At 33.6% G+C, this 24,214-nt stretch overlaps 1 protein-coding gene across 19 annotated transcripts; it reads right to left on the reverse strand.

Moving 5' to 3' along the window:
- Positions 1-49: 49 nt before the first annotated feature.
- LOC108618097 (protein sex-lethal) lies at positions 50-23,957 on the reverse strand. 19 transcript variants are annotated; one of them, XM_089474332.1, is made up of 10 exons: positions 23,797-23,957; positions 14,708-15,342; positions 10,999-11,279; positions 9,768-9,813; positions 8,037-8,375; positions 7,823-7,930; positions 7,430-7,611; positions 6,955-7,178; positions 2,908-2,973; positions 50-191 (listed from the first exon to the last, which is right to left on the reverse strand). In XM_089474332.1, exons 3-10 carry the CDS (start codon positions 11,028-11,030, stop codon positions 127-129), a joined length of 1,062 nt encoding a protein of 353 aa, XP_089330458.1. In that variant the 5' UTR covers positions 11,031-11,279; positions 14,708-15,342; positions 23,797-23,957; the 3' UTR covers positions 50-126. The 19 variants fall into 19 exon arrangements, with proteins under 19 accessions (XP_089330458.1, XP_089330459.1, XP_089330455.1 ...); XM_089474333.1 differs by having other exon boundaries at positions 8,037-8,351; positions 10,999-11,282; XM_089474329.1 differs by having other exon boundaries at positions 10,999-11,282.
- Between the last annotated feature and the right edge of the window lie 257 nt (positions 23,958-24,214).

Raw genomic sequence — 24,214 nt, forward strand, 5'->3', positions numbered from 1 at the left:
GCTGGGATTGTGGTTGCTGTTGTTGCCATTGGTGTTGTTGCTGCTGTTGTTGTTAGTATTGTTGTTGCTATTGAAGCCGCACGCCTGCTGATAGAGTTGCAGTTGCTGCTGCTGCTGCGGCGTCAATTATAAGTAAGGATAATGATACTTCCTGCGGTACAGTCCATCAAGCAAATCGGCAAAGTTGTCGCCTAAATAGTTTATTGATTTTTTTAAAATAAAATAAAATAAAAAAGAGAAAAAATGTATATTAGTTAATATTCTTGCATTTTATGGAAATGAAATATTGAAGCGTCTATTTGAAAAAGTTGCATTCGAGTTTTTTAAAATTAAGCTACGAATTTGTCTTTATATCAAATTTAAATTTAAAATTAATTTAATTACATAAGTGCTGCTAGACAAAAATAAAAAACCTAACTTAACTTAACTTAATGCTTATTTTATTTATTTATTTTTTTTTTTTTTTTTTTTTTGTAATCTAAGCTAGAGATTGTGAAAAAGTTAGTTTTAGTTTTTGTGTGTTTTTTGTTTTGTTTATTTTTGTATTTTTCGGGTTTTGTGTTTTACTTTTTGTTTGGTATTTGATTAAGTTACTTCTTTTGTTTTTTAAGATTTTCGTTCTTGTTTAATTTTAGCGAGTTTTCGTTTTTAAGTTCATATTTTAAATTACACGACGTAAGAAATTCTTGACGAGAAGCTTTATCGATTATTTCTTGATTATTGCCAAAAAAAAAAAAAAAAAAATACAACAAATTTATCGATTTATAACTTTAATTCATTCATTGAACGTGCCATGTTTTGCATTTTCTTTTGTTTTGTGTGTGTGTGTGTTTTTATTAAACTCTTTTCTTTTTGTTTAATTTGCATTAAAAACTTAAGAAAAAACATATATATAGACACAAAACTTAGGCAATGGATGGAATTTCTATGTAAGCATGAGAACGTGTACAAAAATTTCATTTGTAAAGAGAACTTGGCAAGCAAAAACACAATTCAAGTAAACATTAGTATATATATATATGTATATAGAGAGATCAATATATATAGATGTATATATATATATGGTATATATATCTATATCTATATATATATCTATATCTATATATATATATACATCTATATATATATATGTCTATCAACTATATACGATAAATACAAAACGTGATTTATGATTGAGAACTTTTCTGTTTGATGGATTACAATTCTAGAGCAAAGGGCACAGAAGCTGCATTCGACTCTCGAAATATATATAGGTACACATTGCTGTATATATGCTATATATAAAGATATATGTGATATATATGTATATATAGCTATTAGCAGCTGTGGAAGTTATAGGAACTGGGATTTAGGAAACGTTTTAGGTTCAAGTCTAAACAAAAGTGTCCAAAAACAGAAATATATGTACATATAATAAATATATTTTTTTTATATATACATATTTCTTGTTGGGGTTTTAAAGCGCAAGCAAAAAACTTTAGCTAGCGGACTTATTTTATATATATTTGTTTTTTTTTTTTTTTAGAGAAACGAATATTGAAGGTCTTTGTGTAATGCTTTTAAAATATTGTATTTTGCTTTATAGATTTATATATATTATTTGTATTATATTATTCATATTTGATTTTTTTATATTGCCTTTATGCAATTTTGGAACTTTTTCAAATAACGCTCTACAGTTTTCTTTTCCTTCTCAATTTTAGGTATTTCAATTTGTTTTTTTTTTTTTTTTTTTTTTTTTTTTTTTTTTTTTTGAGAGAGAGAGTCAAATAATCACGAATTAAACGAATCATGTTTGTATATAGTTCTAGTAGAGATTAATGAGATGGCAAACTAAATAGAGGAATGCATAAAACATGGCACGCTTTGAATTGTTTTTTTTTTTTTAAGTTTTTTTTTCGACAAATTTGCAGCATGAGACGAAAATTTGAAGCTCGCTTTGATATAGAAAAAGAATATATAGATATATATATATATATATATGTATGTATGTACATATTTATATATATATATATATATGTTATGTCCGATATGTCCGATGTAAAAGTGTATATGTGAGTATGTGTGTGTGTGTGTGTGTGTGTGTGTATGTGTAGAACTGACGCCAAATTGAACGCGAGCAGAAAAAGAAGTTAAAGATATTCATCTCTGCAAACGAGCAAAAGCTTTAGCATTGCTGCTTCTTTAAAGCTTCTCGCTTCCCGCTTCTCAGCTAAGCGCATTTCAAGTATTAGCCCAAACATTGATTGCTTCTTTCACGGCTGAGTTAATAGAGATAACTGCTTAAGTAGATTTTAGATGCACTTTCAAGATTCGCACATGACATATTATATTTGTTGCTCCTAATAAAAAGCCAGTAAAAATCCAGAGAGAAGCAAGTAAGTATAGCTTATGTACATAAAAATTCTTTGCTTATTCTCGTTTCACTAATAGAACTAGTCAAGCGATCTTCCTTATAATTTCTTACTTAGCTTAAGCATTTGCCAAGCGAACTTCATGCAAGAGGGAAGCGGCTAAGCGTAGTTTAATATATGATTACGTATTAAATTCAAAGAAGCGAACAGAGACACATACATAAGCAACCTTGAGCTTCTCACTGCGATGCTTGCGCTCAGTTATTCGGTGTCAATTATATTGGTATATATCTGTATGTATGTAATATATGTAATGTATGTATGTATGTCTGTATGTATGTATGTATGTCTGTATGTATGTTGTTTTTATGGCCTGTGGTGTGTGTCGCTAGACTACTTAAATTATATATTTAGACTCGATTCATCTTATGTGCTCTCAAAAAAAAAAAAAAAAAAAAAAAAAAGGAGAATAAAATATCGTTTAGAATTAAATTCAATTTTATGATTATGACTATCATTAGGCATAGTAGAGAATATAAAAAGGAATAATTACTATCGAGACCAAAGATAGCATCGCAAATAGCATCGAATAATGAGCGTAATTTTTCCATAGCTCCGTCTATAAAAAAAATTGAAAAAAAAAATAAACAAATTTATACAACTTGCATTTGTTGCTATTGTTGTTGTTGTTGGTTGGCGCCAGCTGATTTACTTATTATGTTTTTTTTTTTATTATAAATATGATTTTTTATATTATATATATTAATTTAATATGCATATATTAAAATAATATATATAAAATAAAAAATATATGTACACATATATAATATATATATAGTTTGGTTTTTCTTTTCATATTTTTTTTAACTCGTTATTTTTTAATAAATAATAATCAAAGGCAGATAAAGAATCAATGAAATGGCAGAAAGAGAAACAAATATTCGGATAGGTTAGTTCCTTCTTTTTTTTTTGGTTAGTGGTGCAACAGCAATTGGGACACATATGTATGTATGCATATATATATATACCAAAACTACACGAAATACTAATTAATAAAAAATAAACTAAATAAATGCTTGATTATCGTTTGCTAAGATTTATAAAAACTAAACTAAGCGCAAAGTATATCAAGTTTATCAAATACAATTAAATACATAAGGAAATGAAAGTAAATATCTTAAATTTAACTGATCAAACAACAACAAAGAAGAAATAGAAAGGCAAAAAAAATAAGAAACACAAAAATTCCAAATTTAAGCAAAAAAAAAAAAAAAAAAAAGAAACATTAAATATAATAGAAAAATGATTGCTGCCTATTTTTTCCTGTTCAATGAAAAAAAAAGTTTTAAAAAAATATTCTTTTCCTCATCCCACAGAAAAAAATTTGTCTTTGAGCTGCCGAGTTAATATGAGTTAATGAAAAGTTTTTCCAGACTTTCCCGAAGTTTTCCAGTTTTTCTTTCTTTAACACTTAGTAGGCACAACAAAAAAAAGGCAAAAAAAAATATAGGAATATATTTATATACATATATATATATATATATATATAGATGTGTAACGCTTAGGAGATGCATTATTAGCACTAGAAAAAAAATATAGAAAAAAAATTACAGGTATATATAGTTGTTTTTTTTTTTTTTTTAGAATAGAGCCCCGCCACACACTTTTGTCACTTGAGAAAAAAGAAAAAAAAAAGAACTGAATATTGTTTTCCTTTTTACAGGTACAAATTTTTTATGCATGATACACTTGGAAAAAAAATATGAAAAAAATATCAACATATATATAGAGTTTTTATTTTGTTATTAATTATTTTTGCTTTAGTTTTTGTTTATTGTTTTAGGCGTTTCATACTCAGAGTTATGGAACGGGTTGGTTGGCACCGGAACCGATAAAGGGGTGTTTTCCATATTTACTTTACGTTAATTTTTTTCTATTCTTTTCGCTTGAATGAAAACAAAATAAAAATAATAAAATAAAAAATGAATTCTTTTTAGTTGTTTCTTTTGTTTTTTTTTTTTTGACACATGAAAAAAATACAAAAAATTTATGTTCGATAACATGTAGTCGCTCGATCGATAACATGACGCGTTCAAGTTCAAGCGCACCCCGTTATCGGCTACGTGAGTGCGCGCATACTTACCATGCGCCGCACAAGCTTCGCCTCTTTCTTTTAACATGTCAAACAGTCCCTGTCCCTGTCTCTCTCTCTCTCATTTGAGCTGGGAACAGAAAGCCTGCGCTGCATTTGCGGCAAACACGATCGGGAAAAGGAACGAACAAACAAAAAAAAAAAAAAAAAGAGGCGCAGCACACACACATACACAAACACAAACACGCACGAGCTCAGGCACTCAGAACAGGCACACACAAACACGCACATGTTTACCGTTGTTCTGTTGGGGGAAAAAAATTATTTGCATTTGCATTTGCTTTTGCGTTTTGCTTTTGCATTTTGCTTTGGCTTTTTCGTTTGCTGCAACAGCAACAAAAAAAATAAAAAAAAATTTTTTTCTTTTTGTTTTGCGTTTGCTTTTTATTTTTTTTTTTTTTCGCTTTTCATATATACATAGGTATATATTTATATATATAGAGAGAGAGGCAAATATATATATACATATATATATATATATATATATATATATATATATATATATATGCTTTCTCGCTTTTGTCGATCGGCGTTGCGTTGATGTGTTGTTGTTATTGTTGTTGTTGCTGGTGTTGTTGTTGTTGTTCTTGTAACGCACTACAAACTAAATAATTTAAAATTTAACGCTATGTTTTCAAGATATAGATACGTTTATATATATATAGTCAATATATGTTATATGGTATCTATATATATACTATATGTATATCTATATATAAATTTACTTTACTTTTGTTTATATATCTATATATGTTATGAGAATAATTTGTTGGTTTGTTAAATCATAAATATGATGCGATTGTTGTTGTTGTTGTTGTTTTTGTAGCATGGTTCAAACAGGGCAACGTTTTTTTTTTTTTATTATTATTATTATTTTAATTATATATTTAATTTTGTATTTAAAAAAATTAATTTTCAGTTCCTTTAGTTCAGTTCAGTTCAGTTTTGATTTAATTTATTATTATTTTATGAATTATTTTTTATGCTATGCCACAAAAAAAAAAAAAAAAAAAAAAAAAACACTTCTTTTATTTACTTATTTTTTTTTTTTTAGTTATTTGCCGTGGGATATTTTTGTTGCTTTAGTTTGTGTCTCGTTTTTTATTATATTATATGCAGCTCAGTCCATTTGATTCCATTTTTGCACACATACACTCGAAAAAAAAGTTGGATTTCTTTAGCACATTTTCTTTAAGTGTATATATATATATATATATTTAGATTGGTATATATGTATGTGTATATGTGTAAAAAAATTGATATATATATTATTTGCTTGTTTGCTCCAAGCCTAAATACAGCGCAGCAAACAAAGCTAAACTGCCATCGATATTGTTATCGATATATCTATTAGTTGTCTTTTGTTTCGTTTACTGTTATGCATGAGTTGATCGTTGTTTAAGGATTAGAAGAACAATTTCTACGGCACTTGGGTTCGGTTTTTTGCGTTTTTCAATTTATTTCGGATTATTATTTTTTTTTTTTTTTTTTTAATTTTTATTGATGTGTATCTATGTGTGTGTGTGTGTGTGTGTATCTGTGTGATTGTGTATGAGTGTGCGTGTATGTGTGTGTGTTGAGTTATTTTTCTTGGCTGCACTAAAACTCATTTGTGGAAAAGCTGAACAAATTGAAAAATAATTTTTTTTTTCAGCTTAAAAAATATTGCCTGCTTTTTTCTCCAGTTTTTGTTTTTGTTTCTCGTTAGTATTATCTAAGGTTAATTTTAAGTTAAAAATACGCATTTTCTTTTTTTTTTTTTTAATTTTTTTTTTTATAATTTTTTTTTTGTTTTGGTTTTTTTTCTTTGTGTTAAAAAAAAAATTACTGTTCAAATATACAATTCAATTTGTATTTTGACCATATTTATATATCGATAATTAATTGTATATATATTTTATAATATATATAGCAAACATTATTCTCTTCTATTTTTACATGGAAATCAAATTAAAGAAAAGAAAAAAAACAAAAACAAAAAAAATTTTAAAAATTGCAACAGGAAACTTTTTTGTTATTATATAGAAAAAATGTTGCTAATAAAAAAAAGAACTAAGAAATTATTTTTATAATTAGAATTAAGTATGCTTAAAGTTGATTTTTTTATGATTTTTTTTTTTTTTTTGTGTTTCTCCTTGGGACGTGGTTAGAGTTGGTTGGATTGTTGGTGTGTTGTTTGTCAAATAAAAAAAAAAAATTATATATATATATAATAGAAATATATATATATAAGAGTTCTCTTTTCATATGCATAAACTGGTCTGTTGTTTGGGCATTTTCATTAGGTTTTTTGTTTTGTTTTTGAAAATTTGCATCTCGTTTCATTACTTTGCTTTGCTTTGTTTGGGTTGTTTGATCAGTTTTGTTTTCTTTTGTTTTAGATAAACTTTTGTGCATCAAAGTAGGGATGCGTTTTTTGGAAGCGCTGTTGTGATTTTAATGATCTACCTCTGTGAACCATGTTATTGAAGCCGGCCGCCATGTGCGGTGGTGGTGGTGGTGGTGGTGGCGGCGCCTGCGGCGGTCCCATTCCCATCTGTGACATGAAATGCGCCGCCTTTGCCTTGCCATGCTCCTCGGCCAGGCGCACGGACAGCGGCTGGGAGCCGCCCTCTGGTATAACATTGTTCAGCGCCGAGATAGCCTCCTGTGCCTCCTCGCGTTTATTATAGCTATAGATGATGCATCGCAGATATCGATAACGATTTCGATATATATACACATATATATTTAGTAGGAATAGACAAATGTGATATATGAAAATAAAAAAAAATAAAAAAAAAAAAAACAAAAACAGATGATTAGAATGGAAAGTGTTGATTGGATGCGAGAACATTATTGATGTATCCAGCTGTTATCGATTGGTATCGATATACATGGATTTATTTAGTTTTTCTTGTTTTTTTGTTTTTCTGCAACTTACCGCACAAACGCCACGCCCCTTGGCCGCCCAGTTAACTTATCACGCAGTATATTCTTTTGCACTATGGAACCGTATTTGCCAAAGATCGTGTCCAGCTGATCGTCGGTTATCGTGCGCGGCAGATTGGTCACATACAGATTTGTATCCTTGATCGACTCACCGCCAGGACGCGCATATGAAACCTGCAACAGAAATAAGAGATCGTAAATATAGTATCATCAATATATAATAAATTGAAGTCTGAGATCAGAGCGAGAATCAGTTGAAATTGATGTGAAATGTTCGATGAGTTCATTTGAACTGGTTCGCTTATGCATTAACTGTATAGTAAATATATCAGCAAGTATATTTTACATACTATTTCAGACTATAATTCATTTTCCCTATATTTACCTTGAGCCGCTTATTGCGCACTGTGATCCCATTGAGAACTTTAATAGCACGCTGCGAGTCCATTTCCGATGTGAAGTCCACGAAAGCATAACCAAAACTGTAGCCAGTCTAAACGAATCAAAAGGGGAAAAAATATATATAGTAATATATAATTGTCGTATTTTCTTTAATGAATTTATAAGTTCACTTGATTTAGATGAACAAATGCACTCACCTTATAGTCTCTCATGATTCTGCACGTATTGATGGGTCCAATGGCTCTGAATAGGGCATACAGCTCGCGATCAGTCATATCCTGCGGCAAATAGTTCACTATCAAATTGGTGTTGCTTGTGCGCTGATCGTTCATCAGATCATCGCTGCCGCCGCTGCCGATCGATAGGCCGCACAGATTGTTCAGCGAATTGTTGCTGGCCATTGGCATGTTGCAGATGTTGCCGCCGAGGGAATTGGCGCTGCCGCCATTGCCCCCAGGGAAATCGTTGTAACCGCGACGCGACGAGGAACTTGGAAATGTAAATTCTGTGTCCTGTGGTGAGAACGCATAACGTGACTGTAATCAAATTAACCATACAAAGATATTCTAATGTTGAGAGTTGGCCTCAGAAAACGCTGTACGCTGTATCTTTCAGTTTATTTTTTCAGTGGATATTTTACGCTTGTTGAGATATTGACTTTATTTAATCGCTGTTATCGATATACATACTTTCTCTTTGTCTCTCTCTCTCTCTCTCTCTCTCTCTCTCTCTCTTTCTCTCTCTCTTCTCACTTTTTCAGCAGCATCAACAACAACACACAAAAGTTGTCTACAAATTTGTTATTTTAAAGCTTAATTAGGTTGCAGAAAAATTAAAGTTTTGCTTGAATAGAAAATGTTTAAAATGCTCAAAATGTAACGTGCGTACTTAACAGTTGCTATTTAACAGACGCATGTTAACTTTGGACAGCACTCAGCTCTCTTGTAGCTTTTGCTGATTTTATGTTCAAGTTTGATTCTGTTTATGTTCGTGTGTATGTGTGTGTGTGTGTGTGTATTTGTGTAAATGTGTGTATTTAACGGCATTCAGAATGGCATTTGTTTTTTCTTCTTTTTATTTAAGGCAAACGGTATTGCAACTTGTGAGCATAAAGCATAAAAGTTAAAACGAAAGACAAAGGCAATTCTCAAAGAATATGAATAAAGAAAAATCGAACAAATTGCCAGCTATATATGCATGTCTGTGTGTATGTGTGTGTGTGTGAGAGATATTTATGTGTGTGGGTCTATGACATTGATTGGCTGCAACAGCACTGAGCGTGTATACGGAAGTGTGTAAGAGAATGGGAAAGGTTATCTTATTAACAGCAGAGAGCTGTTATTGAAATGTTGTTAGCAGCGCAAAAAATAAAATTGCTGCTGCTTGATGTCGTGTGACTTTGGCTGTTGTTGTTACTGTTACTGTTGTGTGGCTGTTATTGTTGTTGCTGTTTCAGTTTATTTCTGTTGTTGTTGTTGTGACTTTGTTTTTGAAGTTTTGTATTTTGTTTTGCTGACCAAAATGCAAATTTTAAATGATCAAATTTAAAGTTGTATTTATTTAATTAGATTATTTTACGGTTTCTTTATTTATTTGTTTGTTTGTTTTTTTTTTTTTTTTTAATTCTGATTAAAAGCGTGTGTGCCCCAGGAGCGTTCAATGAGACAAACTCAATAACATTCAACTAGAATAAATTTTTAAATATATTTTGCATAAACATACAAAAACGGAAACCAAACAAAAATTCAATTATCAATGCAAATTGCAAATTGATTTTTTTAAATTTATTATTATTTTTTTAATTCTTTTTTTTGCTCATGCAATGAAATTTGACTTTGATTGATTTCGAACTTTATGTTCAAAATAAAATATAAAAATTTATTGTATTTACTATAAAAGAATAAGAAGCAGAAGAAGATAATACATACCATTCCCGATGGCAGTGAATGAGACATGCCAAATACACGTCCACCGCTGTTTCATTGATTGATTGATTGAAGAGAAGAAAATATAACAATATTAGCACATAATATATATATAATTTTATTTTTTTTTATTTTTTTATAAATAATTAAAAAAGAAGGTTATTAAATTAAGACTGATTTAAGGCGCAATTTGGTTCTTGGTTTTCGAAATATGTGAAGTGAATTTTTGAATGTATGAATGAATTGACTTAAAAACTAACTTAAGGTGGACATTTGCATTTAGATCTAAGAAGCAATGCAATGTGTGCAGCTGTTAACCTTAACAGAGCCACATTTAACATCTTATAAGCTGTTAACTGCTCAGCTGTTAATTTCAAGAGCTTACGCGCATTGCTTTACCTTATCATACTTATAGCTAGACTAAGACTAACTTAATTGCTATGGGAGATTTTCATAATTTATAGCAGCCTTTCGGGCGCTAAATGCAGAAAGAGAGAGAAGGCAAATATTACTATATGCCTCATGAATAGGAAAGCAGCAGAGTTAGATATCCAAAAAATAACTCTGCGCAATGCAAACGCTAAGAAAAAAAATATGTTTTTGAACTGATAAATTTGTATATTCAATTCTTTTTTTTTTTTTTTTTTTTTTTGCACTTGGAAAAAATTTTATGTAATTTTTTTATTCATGCTTGCACTTAAAAAAAATTGAAAAAAAATACACCATCATTTTTGTTTTTACTTTTGGCTTTACACTGGAAAAAAAATCTGGACACAAATTTCATATTTTTGATGCACTTAAAAAAAATTATAAAAAAAAATACTATTCTTATTCACACTGAAAAAAATGGATACCCCTTTTAGACAATGCGGACGAAAATCTTTAGTTACATTAGGTGACACTGAAAAAAATTGCCTGCGGACGTAATTTACTTTTTCCACTTCAAAGAATATTTATAAGAATTCATTCCAGTTACACTGAAAGGAATACCTATTAAGCACTTGAAAATAAAAAGATAATTTTACTCTGCACTTGAAAAAAAAATCGAGTAACTCGTAGCTTCACTTGAAAAAAATTTATAAAAAAAAAAATAGGAGAGAGGACCACATAGACAATTTTTGTTGAATGATGGAAATTGATTGACGTGTATTTTTTCATTTTTTTTTTTCTTTTTTTTTTTTAATTTCTAGTTTTTTTTTTTAGAGTAATGTAAATAGGACGAGTCTTTACTTACAGGCGTTGACGGCGTCTTCGTTTAAGGAACATTTTGTTGTTTGGGTTCTTCACAGAGATTTATCACACCAGTTTTATTATATATATATATGTGTTATAATATATATATGTATTTATATATATTCTTTGTTTCAAACAATAGTAATAGTAATATTAAAAATAATCGTAATAATAATGAAGTGGAGCGAAAAGCAACCACACTAAATACAATCGAAGCGTTTGTATCTGTCGTTGTTTTCGCTGTTCTTGTTGAGATCGCTTGATAAGGCTGCTGTTGCTTGGCTGCTGTGGAAAGAGATCATGTCTACACAATTAAATCAACTGGCAAATAGATCGATAAACACAGATATTAATTCATATATACATATTCATATATGTATCGATTAATCGATGCGGGTGTTGTGTGTGTGTGTGTGTTATGTTGTGTAAGTGTGAGTTATAGTCAAAGGAGTTTTTTCGTTCATATGATTTTTTGGTATCAAACTTTCATTTAAAAAAAAAAAACATTTTTTAGCACACGAAAAAAAAGAGAAAAAAAATGATAAACTTTGCTAATTGCCTGTATGTGGCAACGCCGGCAAAGCTGCTCCTGTTCCTGTTGCTGCTGCTGTTGAATAACAGCGTCTGCTGCTCTGGAGTTGAATAACAGTTGCTGCAGTTTACGTGCTGTTAAATATCGTTTCTGCTTCTGTTGATGTTGTTGATTGTTGATTTTCGTTTGTTTGATTGTTGACTGTTGACATTGATGATTGCTGCTGTTGGTGCTGATGTTGTTGCGGCCTCAAGGCCTGGCAAACTTGTTGTTGGCTTTTTATAAACTTTCTTTTTCAAATTTTCTTTTAATTTAAGATTCGCTACTGCTGATGCAGTGCTTAAGAGTGAGAAGGAAATATGGGCAATTCGTCTGTTATGCATTGGATATATATATAAGGGGAAATCTATACCTGGCTGACTGTGTTTGTGCGTGTGTGTGTGTGTGTGTGAGTTACTGTGTGATTGTGTCTGTGTATTTATTATAACAACAACAACAAACATTACAACTGTTGCTGCTGCACTGCTTAATGTTAACTTACATGGCTACAAATACATAACTTAAGCTTAACAGCGTTGCTGCTGTTGCTGCGGCGGCGACTGCGGCTGTTACGGGCATATGTCAAGGTCCTGACACAAATTTGCGAGAGCACGTGATACACGCACACACATGCATGTGAGCACGCAGCATGCTCTCTCCCGCTCGCTCTCGCTCTATCTCTCTCGCTTGCGCTATCGTAGTCGATTTTTGTTTACGTTTGACCGCCGCATTCAGCAATAAATCTAAGGGCACAAAAGCACAAAAATCTGATGACGCCATTTGGAGTATGAAGTGCGGCAACAGCGCACAACTTTTTATTATGCATTTTGGCATTTGGCGCTTTATCCATTTGGCAATCAAAAGAAAGTTGAATCATGCAGCTCAAGGACCTAAAAATATGAAGCTGCGCCGTTGACCCACCAAAATAGGTCAACTAAGAACACAGGCACTCGGCAAGAGTGCGTCGCCATGTGCGTATACCTATGTGTGTGTGTGTAAGTACAGCAAAAAACAGTCAAGGGAGAGAGACAGAGATATCTATGCTTAAACTTAAGCTTAGCCTATGCTATGAGTGAAAATGCATTTTTGAGTGAAATGAAGTAGCGGGCGGCATTTTTTTTTTTTTTTTTTTTTTTTTTCGTGGTTTGTGAAGCGACGTTACAGTGAGGCAAAGAACGTAAAGCAAGTGGTGAAAATTAAATAGGCAGGTTAAATAACTTTGATGGTGTAAACAAAAAGAATTACAAGTTTTTTCTTTTAGATAAGAGAACATTTACCGGTACATCGTGAGGCTGTTTAGGTTGCAAAGGCCGCACCACGAAAACGTTGTTAGGCCGTTACTATAATCCTCTTAGTGGCCGAAAAAATATATTGATATATTCAACGAAATCTGCTCTCAAATCACGTTGAAACTGGAAATGTCGTATTTTTCCATCTTGCTTTTGGTTTTCGTTTTTGATTTTCTTTTTTAGTTGTATTTCTGTTATATTTAAATGCAATTACAGTTACGTTCGAGTGGAAGAGCTTGCCTTACGTTACGTTACGTTAAGTTAATTTGAGTATTGTTTCTCTTTTCTCTTCTTTTTCTTTTTCTTTTTATATTTTTATTCTTCCTCCTTATATTTATTGCTTTTTATTTATCACATTTGTATTGCAAGACACTGACGAACAGAACGCGACGCGACGCGTTGCGTTACGTGACATGTTGCGTTACGTGACGTTAGCGATGCGAAGCGCTGCAGAAAATCGTTTCAGTATAGTTTCTCTCTCTATATTATATATATATATAAACATATACAATTATATATTTATATATATATATGTAAATATATGTATTTTATGCATATGCAAAATGTGAGAAAATCAATGGGAGCATGAAACGGCGCAACGAACTAACGTAAAAACGTAACTGTAAATGCTAAAAAGAGAGCGCAAAACGAAAGAGCTACGTAAAGCGTAAAGTATGAAGCGCAGCGGCTTTCCCAGATGATGGAAGAGATTGAGTGGGGATTTATCGGATGCAATGACCATACAAAAGTAAAACTCTAAATATGAGTGTATTTAGATTTAAAAATGAGCTACAAATCATAATTTTAGGTAGACGGGGTAGGTATTACGTGTCGGTTATGTATAATAGTTAACTGAGGAGTACGAGACTGTTTATTTATTTTTTTTGCTGTAGTCTACACACGCTTTACACATATAGATTGATTTGTATTCATATCTTATTTTGAGGTTAGCTTAAGGGCTGCTCTATGTGCTTAATTTATACTTTTTTTTTTTTTTTTTTTTTTTGACTGTACAATCTAGTACAAATCAGATAAATAATGCTTCTACTTGTTGTTGCTTTCAGTTATTGTTGCTGTTGTTGTTGTTGTTGTTATCGTAGCACACTCAAGAGTTTCCATTGTTGTTGAAAAAACAATAACAAATTTTTTGTTTTCTTTGTTTTTTCCATTTTTCTTTTGTAGATAAAACTAAAGAAAATGTGTGCATGTAAATGTGTATGTATGTGTGTGTGTGTGTGTGTTGGGTTATTTTAGTATATTGATAGGTTACGTTCGATTTTTTTGTTTCACTTTAATTAGACAACAAAATAGGGATTAAAAAAAAAAGGGGGGATATATATATATATACCAATGCACACAGCGACGTTGCCAGATCATCAATTGAGCCTAGCAAAAAAAAAGTAGGTGGATGGGTGAGGTAGGGAATTGTCTAACGCCTACAATCAGCTGCAAAATAGACTACACAAATTTTGTTGTTTGCAGCTAAAATTATAACTGGGACACAAAAATAATAGTGGGAACTCGTTTCTGTGTGTGTGCTACAAATATAACTTTCTGGTACGTTAATTGGCTGTAGTTGTGTTTGTATGTGTATGTGTGTTCGTGTGTGAGTGTTCCTTTGTGTGGGTGTGTGTATAAAGGGAAATTTATTGTTTGGGATAATGGGGAAATTTGATAGTGTAGTGTGTGTGTGTGTGTGTGTGTGTGTGTTTGCGTGTGTGTGTTTGCGTGTGTGTGTTTGCGTGTGTGTGTTTGTGTGTGTGTGCGTGTGTGTGTTTGTGTGGGTGTGTGTGTGCGTCTGTGTAGTTGTTGGTATGTTTGCAGATGAAGAAACTGAAGTTAAAATTTACCTCGACTTGTTGTAACCGTATGGGGGATAACCACCGTTATTATTGTTACTACCCGGATTATTGTTGCCGTACATATCCTGAGAGTGTGTGTGCACGAGTATTTTTTGCAAAATACTCTCAGTGCGTCGTTCTTTTGTACAAGACTTGAAGATTTTTTCTCGTTCTCTCTCTTTCGCACGTATGTCTCGATCTACGAGATCAGAGAGTTTCGAATTCTACTCTCTCTCCCTGTGTCTTAGTCGATTGGCGCTCAGCGCTCTCAGCTGCCAGCTGCTGTTCTAGATTATTCTCTTTTTGTGGTTTATGCTCAAATTGTCTCGTCTGCTTTGGGTGTGGTGTTAGTGAGCGAGCGGGTGCTGTATGAAACTGTGTGTGGGAGTGTGTCTGTGTGTGTGTGTGTCTATGAGTGTATTTTATTGCCTGGCGAGAGCTTTTTCAGGCTCTCGTCGTAGACTGGAACGCAAACAGTTGCGTTTAAAGCCTTTTCGTTTCCTTCTCTTTCTTTCTTTTATCAGTTAGTATCAAATATATTGGCGGGCACTTTGTCTCTTCTTCTTTGTAGACTGTTTTATATTACTCCCTCTCTTTCTTCTTTGTAGCTGTTGTTGGCGCGCTCAGCTGTGTAGCGGTTGTTACTAAGGTTGTTGTTGTTGGAAGTGAGAGATGAGAAATTGGTAAGGAAATTAACATATGATCAAAGAGACGTGCACTAAGCATTGTTTTCTCTTACTTAATGTGTGTGTATGTGTGTGAGTGTCTTTTCTGCATGTGCGTATGAATGCGCAAGTGTGTGTGAATGTGCAAGCGATTTATTTTAGAGTAAATACTAATTACCTAAAGAGCGAAATGTAAACGGCAGGCATATTACATATAATTAAGAGTATCGGTTTACAGTACAATTTGTATGCGTGTGTGTGTGTGAGAGAGAGAGAGGGCAAACATAATTGCCACTTTGTGTCCCAAAATCACAAGCACATTAACAAAAGCGATCTTTCATACAGATTTCCAATCGAATTTCTTTCTTATAATTATGATAAATCACAGAATTTAGTATTAAAATACAGAATTTTTTAGTATTAAAATACAGTATATTTACAAACAAGAACCAGTTCTTCAGAATACAACAATATATTATAAAACAGAACTCTACCAGCCAAAGTACTGGAGTAGAGCAGTCACCCTAAACAAATTCAAAAAACGCTGAAATAATGTGTAACAAATTTCGAAAACCAAAATGCAAAATTCCGCTTAAATATATTTATACAAACTATATGCAATTAGATATATATGTTTAAACGGGGCCAACACTGGATATATCTATATAGATGGTATATAAGAGAGCGCCAACATACCTTGCCATTTTAAAGTTATAGAAGGACGACATAGTCGTTGAAGGTGTCACAGTATCAAAATTGAAATCCATTTTTAAGGATATTGTTATCACACACGAATTATATATAGAGAATATTATATATTTGTAACGAATCACAAATTGTAAGGCACAAGTTAGACTTGACACGAGTGAAACTCGACTGAAGTGCGGAGGGACGAGTCAAAACTATTTAAACGATCGCCCGTATCTGCACCAGTGGGCGGAGAGCCCTGCAGGCTACCTGCACGGAGAGGGATAAGGAGGGAGGCGCAAGTCGCGCGTGCCTGACGCGTGCTCTACCTGTGCGAGCCAGAGGCAGAGGGAAAGAGACAGAGCGACCACCCACCACCCGACTCCCACACGAGTCGGCTGGACTCGACTCGACCCGAGCAGCGATCAACGCTCGATCTACCGGGAAGCGTGCCATTTTTATGACGGACTTTTCTTGATTCAGGGGCAGATGTTTTGTCTTCTCGGAAGCTCTCTCGCTCTGGCCCTTGCAAGGTGGAAATCTGAAAAGGTGGAACATTGGGACACAAGCTGCAAACTGATTTTTACTTGGAAAGCAAGCTGCAAATTATATATTCGAGCTGGGAAGCTGCGAAACTGGGAAACTGAGTGCAGAGAGATTTATGAGGAACTAATCAAATCGATTAGAAGTCAGTTAAAAATATCTCGAAAGATGTATTTCAATACGAGATAGAAGATCTAATTTAAATATATTATTCACGATTTAATCAAATCGATTAGATTATTAAAATTAAACAATTTATGTCTTTTGATTTTAAAAAATTAAGGACAAATCCAGATCCAAACGCAAATGCAAAATCTTTTGGAATATATAGACAAACTTTTTTACAGATGTACATATGCCATTACTAGGAATTAATTCATTAGACATTTCTAAGTCCTTATGATTCGGACTGTTTTTGAGTACGCCATAATAGATCTATATGGTGTTTAACTGAAATTTCTATTAGATTAAAATATATTATTCAAATATTAATATATATCTAACATTTCAACAAATTTCTCTTTCGCTAAGGAGCCTGAAAACATTTTTCTTGGTATTGGGCTGGCATTTTCCAACTAGCTCAGCTAATGAGTGGATGATATATCACCTGCTTTTCAGGCAGCTGCAATTTCGCCTGGATTGTCGAAAGTCACTTTTCAATTATGCATATGTATTTTGCTATGTGTGTTAGCTGCTTTGATTTTTTATTCATATGAATTAGAAAACTGAACATAAAGTAGAGATAGATCTGTTTGTATATTATAATCAAAAAGCAGAAAATAATTTGATAAAATTTAGTGGTTTAGTTTACTACTACAGTCAAATTTCAATACTTTGTACGCTGCTTAATCTAAATATTCTTTAGTTTGTAAAATTCCATATATTTTGGTCCTCTCTTTACTTCTTCTTCACAACTCATAAAATATTAAGCCTCTTATAAATAGAAATTTTGTTTTGTTCGTAACCTCTTAAAATTCTACATAGGAAACTGAAACATCAGAAACAAGTTGAACCGTGAGAGTTCTTATGAATTTATTATAATTTTATTGACTGTTCAATGATGAATTAATATGAAAAAACGTACAATTGAATGTGCTTAGATATTTAGTTAAATTAGTAATTTTATTAATAGTAATAGTATTTGTTTCAAATTGTTATTAAAATATTGTGGTTTGTTATCAAACTTGGTTGTCCAGTCGCACTGATATTTCTATGAGCCCAGCTGTATACAGTGACGAACTAAATTATTGGCACAGCAAGGTTTTTAAACTTTATAGCAATTTTTCAAGTATTTTGAAACGTTTCTTTAATGAAACAAGAAATTAACTAAGTAGAATAAGGTATTTATTAAGTTATACAAAAAAAAAAAAAAATATAGCAAAAAACTTCATCGTACATTTTTTAAAAATTAAATAACCGAAAAAAAAACTAAATTTTGCTAAACAAAATTATTGGCACACTTAGTATTTATTTATTTATTTATTTATTTTTTTTTTTTTTAACATTTGACCGATTTGGCAACATTGTTTTTGGCAATTCCACCATCAGTTATGTCCCGTTATTTAAAACTTCACAAATCTGAATTCCAACATAGAACATTTTGTAGCAATTGAGCATATTTTTGTAATTTTTTTTTAATAATGGCACCTAAGCTAAAAGAAACCTCGGTATCTCAGAGGAAAATTATCCTGCATTTGCACGATCAAGGAAAATCTTACGCATAAATAGCAGAGATAATGGAAAGAAGCCGATTCACCATTCGAAGCATCGTTCAGCGCTTCAAGGGAGCTGTAAACCTGCAAAGTTCAAAGCATACAGGTCGCCCAAAGTAATTGGACAGCTATGAATGCAGGAAAATTGTTAGAAAGGTACAAATGGATCCGAAAATAACATCTACACAGATTGCTGATGTGGTTAAAAAAGAAATTGGGAAGGATGTGCACCCGATTACGATACGCAGAGTACTGCACAAGCCAGAATACAGAGCCCGTGTGGCCGTACATCGCAGATGCCAATAAAAAGAGGCGTTTGGACTACGCTAAAGAATATTTTAGCATGCCATCTGACTACTGGGGGCAGGTGTGGAGAAAGCCATACACAGCATTCGATAAAAACAATGTTACTCCAACAGTTAAGCATGGTGGTGGTGGGGTGATGGTTTGGGGTTGTATGTCTGCTGCAGGTGTGGGCGAATTGGTGTTTGTAGCAGGAATAATGGATAAGCAGATTTATCTAAATATTTTAAAAGAGAACCTTACAAAAGTGCCAAAAAACTACAATTACCAAGCTCGTTCACATTTCAGCAGGACAACGACCCCAAGCATTCTGCCCATATAGTAAAAATGTGGTTGGCGTATAATACCGCCCATGTGCTACCGCACCCACCACAATCCCAGATCTATCTCCAATAGGGCAATAACAAACCAAGCCGACTTAAAACTAGCTTTCATTGATGAATGGCATAAAATTAGTGAAGATATCACTAAAAAATTAATTAATTCAATGCCAAACCGCTTATCAGCGGTTATTAAAGCTAAACTTATTAATTTATTAATTTTAGTTGTAGACCATTTTTCCCATAAAATTTCTGTTTCGTAAGTTTTTTTTTTTTTTTTATGTGTGCCAATAATTTTGTTTAGCAAAATTTAGGTTTTTTTTTTTTGTATAACTTAATAAATACCTTATTCCTCTTAGTAAATTTTTTGTTTCATTAAAAAAATGTTTCAAAATACTTGAAAAATTGCTATAAAGTTGAAAAACCTGCTGTGCCAATAATTTAGTTCGTCACTGTACATAATAATTTGCATAACAAATTTATGTCAAAGGAACTTCTTTAAAAATACAACCCTGCATAATTATCTCAATAGTTTTCTAGGGAAATATTATAATAATGTCCTTAACCCAATAAACTTTGCAGCGCATTTCAAAGCTGGCGAAGTTTAGTCAAAGAAAACGAGAGAAAAAAAAAACATTGTAGCGAGTGGGGGTTAGCTCTTCGGCGCATGTTCCACTCCACACAAGAAGAAAAATTGGAAATGGAAAGAAAAAATACACAGAGCGTGGACACAGTTAAGCCGAAATTGAGGACAAGCCAACGCAGCCACCACTAAACCTCCCCTCGGCCGCCCAGCAGGAGCAGCAGCAGCCACCGTAGCAGCGCTGAATCGCAATGGGCTGGACAATAAATGCGTAGCTGCGTAAACGTCGCTCTAAAAGGGAGCAAACGAATACGAATAGGCAAGCTGTTGTGTATGTATGTGTGTGTGTTGGTAATGCTCTTAAACGCACACATACACACAGCCAGCTGCATACAACGGTACAAGTATATAAAGAGAGCTCAACCCGGAGCGAATACATAGCCAAAAATCATACATAAACAATTGGTAAGGACCGTAGAAAGGGCGTGTTGTAACTGTAGTTGCTGTTGTTGCTGTTGCAAGTTAGAATCAATAGCAATGTTCAAAGTACCGAAAGAAGCTCTGTTAGAAGAAGAAGCAGAGAGCACGTAGCTACACATGTAAATCTCGCTGAACATACGGTGAAAGCAAACAAGACTAAAAATCAAAACAAAAAAGAAAGTCACACGACAGACATCAGCGCATATGCACGAAGAGAGCAAAAGTCGGGCCACCTCGCCCATAAGACCGAGCGAGTGCGAGCAACAGATCGCAACTAATTCAGAAATGAGGCAAAGAATGACAATGTCAAAGCAAAGCAAAGACTAGAAAATAGATAATATAGAAGATGAAATACCCTGTGATATGTATACATCCTAAAGTTACATTAACTTTTTTTGTGAACATTATTTTTATTAACAAAAGTTAATAAAAACAATAAAAATTGTTGTTTAGTTTATTTAAAATATATTGTATGAATTACTCATATATGGGCAAAATATGCTACCCTATAAGTTGGGCTAAAACAATACATAGTACTGAGCTGTGAACAGTAATCGAATGGCTAAAAATGCAAATGCACATGCGTGTGTGTGTGTGTGTGTGTGTGTGTGTGTGTGTGTGTGTGTGTGTGTGTGTGTGCGCGTGTCCAACTGCTGCTGATAACGGCAACTCTCAGCGTAGGAAACATAACAGAGGGCTGGAGAGACAGCACTAACAAGTCAAGTACAACAAATACCACGACAAAATTAATGAAGATCACAGATCGCAGAAAAAAGAAATACAAAACCAATGCGAATTGCGGAAGAGAAGATATGTCATGTGGCAAGGCCGGCACTCCAGCCGGCCAGTTGATATGCACATCCATATGTACATATGTATGTATGTATACACAATGAAGCTTTATTTTTGAGCACATGTTATTGCATTTTAAACTGGTCAAGCCCCACGCTCGCTTCCCCTCTGCCTTTCGTCATCCATCACTCGCCACACTCGAGCAGACGAGTAAGCAACTCAGGTACTTGTATGATCGTTGCTCTCAGAGAGGCGAATGGCCCGTCGTCACAGGAAGTGGGGAGCCAAAAAAAACGTATTGTAAAAAGAGAGCGAGACAGAAAATATGTAATCCAAGGCAAAGCAACAACAACAGAAACTATGGAGAATGCGGCAGCTGTCACAAAAGCAATCGCCGTCTGTCTGCGTACTCTCTTACTCTCTCTCTCCCTCTGCACTACGGCAGCTGCATACCCAGCCTATAGCAACAGCTCAGACGGCGGCAGAGGCAACGAAATGCAGCATACACGAAGGCCGGCGCGACTACCTGCTTGGCCGGAGAGAACACAGAAACAGAGAGAGTTCTGCACATTCTTCAATGGAAAAATGGCAATAAAATTCAACATAAATCCAGCGTAATTAAAGCGGGCGCGCGTGTGCCGGTTAATATTGTTTGCATTAAACAGCATTAACTTTTATGGTGCACGAATCAAATCGCTCAATTTGAAGAAATGCCGCAGAGCGATAAATGTTAACATTGGAAATGTAGTAGCTTTAGTAAATATGCCAACATTTTCTGGCATTCAAATATTCTCGTGCCCAGTAATTATTGTAATTAATATTGTGTACAAAACAGTAACTAAACAACAAATTGCATGCAGACAAAAATTATTTCTTATCTTATCGCATTTATTTCAAAGCACATTGGACAAAACAGCTGTTACGTTACAGTGCAATGCAGAGATAGTGATGCCACCACAATCAAATTATTGAAATTGCAATTTTATTCAAAACCATGATACTCTGGCAGCCTTGCATTTTGAGGCACAGTTAGGCGGAGAGGAGAGAGCCAACGAACGAACCGGAAGTGAACGAGCAGGACATGTAAAAAGGTTCATTTCGCTTAGGTAGACGAATACAACGGATAAGAAGATAGGCAGAAATATGACATACATATGTACATACACACGTATGCAGGTCTACTTTTCGCAGCGTAAAAGAGTCAGTGTGTACACACTATGTGCGTGGAAGTTTGTAGCTTAGCAGCGCGCGCATATGACAACTTTTAGCGGGACGCGACTGTATGCACGCGCTTTGTTGTATTGTTGTTGTTCCTTCTGCTGCTGCTGCCGTGAACGCTACAGAGCAGCTTGCAAGTGTTTGCCCTCTTCTTTCCCCTCTTTTTCGTGTTTCGAAGCAGAGGCAAAATGGTAGTTTGTGTACATATATAAGAGAGAGAAAGAAATGAAAAACAGACGGCAACTCGATTTACCCACGATGCCAGCAAAACGAAAGAACCAAATTATATGCATACATATGTACATACACATATGTTTTATGTGTAAAACGTAAATATTCCTATGATCTTACTGTAATATGCTTGCCATTTACCGCTTACTCTTTGACTAGAATATTGTTGTTTGTTGCTTTAAAAAAAAAAGAGCACATTTGATGCTAACGGAAAAAAAAATACAAAAGCCCCAAAGCATGAATTAGAAAAAAAGAAAAAAAACGTTGCAGAGCGACTATGTTGTTGGCTTGACAACGAGGGGGGCGGTAGCGGTGCCACATACATACATACACATACACGACGCACACAAACACAAACGCGCTTCGTTCACTCACACGCATTCGTCATCGACGCTAACAGCGAGTGGCGGCGGCCTCAGTGAACGAGGACGTTGTGAATGTGTCTGTCTGTGTGTGTTTATGTATTTTTCTCCCTCTATCTATGTGTGAGTGCGCGCGTACGTTTTCAGCGGCTCGTTGCCATTTTTGCTTTGGTGCTGTCGTCTCTGCTCTTACTGCTACAGTACACAGCAAAATTATGCTGACTGCTCTAGAAATGTGCACAATCATTAAATATATCTATATACGTATATATATAATGGGAATTTTAACGAAAGTCTGTTAGCAGTCTATTTGTTTTTTAAATGCGGTGTATACTTTTCGTACGTACTGTATAACAGAGTTCGTTTGTTTTGTATGGCAATGTATACTAATACATACAAAGAGATTCTCAAACTGTTTTTGTTGTAAACATCACTTTATTGCACTTTCAATGCACTTCAAATTTTTATCCTTTTTTTGAATTTAGTTTTATACGAAATTACAGACCGTTTGAGACACCAACAAACAACAGAGGAAAAAAAAAAAACCATACAGCGAGTAACTGCTACAGTTACTCAAAAATGCTGCCCTGTTACTCGTTGTCTTTTCGCCGCACACTCATACACACAAATACTACATTCATATGTCTATGTACGTAGTAAATGATGTGTGCAATACATTAAAAAAAAATTGTAAATAAAATAAAAAAATTTTAAGCATTTTGTTTTACTAGAATGAAATGCAATAGCTACGCATGTTACTTTTTTTAATGATACAAATTACTCGAGAAAAAAAAACATAATTTTTGTGCAATATTTGTTTTGCGTATATATTTCACAATGTCTGCGTGTTTTCTTTTTTCCCATTTTCTCTTTTCGTCGATTAACATTTTTTTTTTCAGCTTCTTTATATACACTTCACGTCACGCTGAAACCCATTGTGGGCCCTAGTACATACACACACACATACAATATGTATGTACATGCACACGCATGTGTCTGTATACGTATGTGTGTGTATGTATATTATGTTGTTACTTTAGGCAGGCTTTATGCTTCGATTACACGTAAATGTCTCTTGGCTTCGACGTTTAAACGCATACGAAAATATATTGCATTGCGTCTTAGATTGTAAGGAAAAGAAAAAAAAAAAAAAACAAAAAAAACCAAGAAAAAACAGTACAAGTGGAGAAAAAAAAGGTTACCAGAAAAAAATGCACTGCGCGCGGCGCTACAAATTTCCTTCACAGTTCACAGCCGACAAAATGATACTGAAAGCGTGACCGACTTGAGCGTTGGCAAAAAAGCAGCGATTACTATGCCACTGCAGAGTGAACCAAAACGGCCACACTGCACACTGTTAAGCTTTATTTATCGCTGTTATTTATCGATAGTTTTAGTAAACTTTACAAAAAAATCTGGTCTGCAGAGTTTTGCAAGGAAAACTGGTAGCTTATAAGCAAACTATTCAACCATAGCTAAGAGCTGAGCTCTATTTACTATCAAAAAGTATGGTACTTCAAACAGAAGATATATATAATCTCTGAACGAAACCAATTTACAGCCTGTAAACGCACAGTATGCCTTCTGTTAACGCCGCGTTCAGTCAGTAAATTGCTGCCA

The sequence above is a fragment of the Drosophila arizonae genome, chromosome X, assembly GCF_054131065.1.
Source record: "Drosophila arizonae isolate 15081-1271.41 chromosome X, UAZ_ARI_1.0, whole genome shotgun sequence".
Classification (NCBI taxonomy): Eukaryota; Metazoa; Arthropoda; class Insecta; order Diptera; family Drosophilidae; genus Drosophila; species Drosophila arizonae.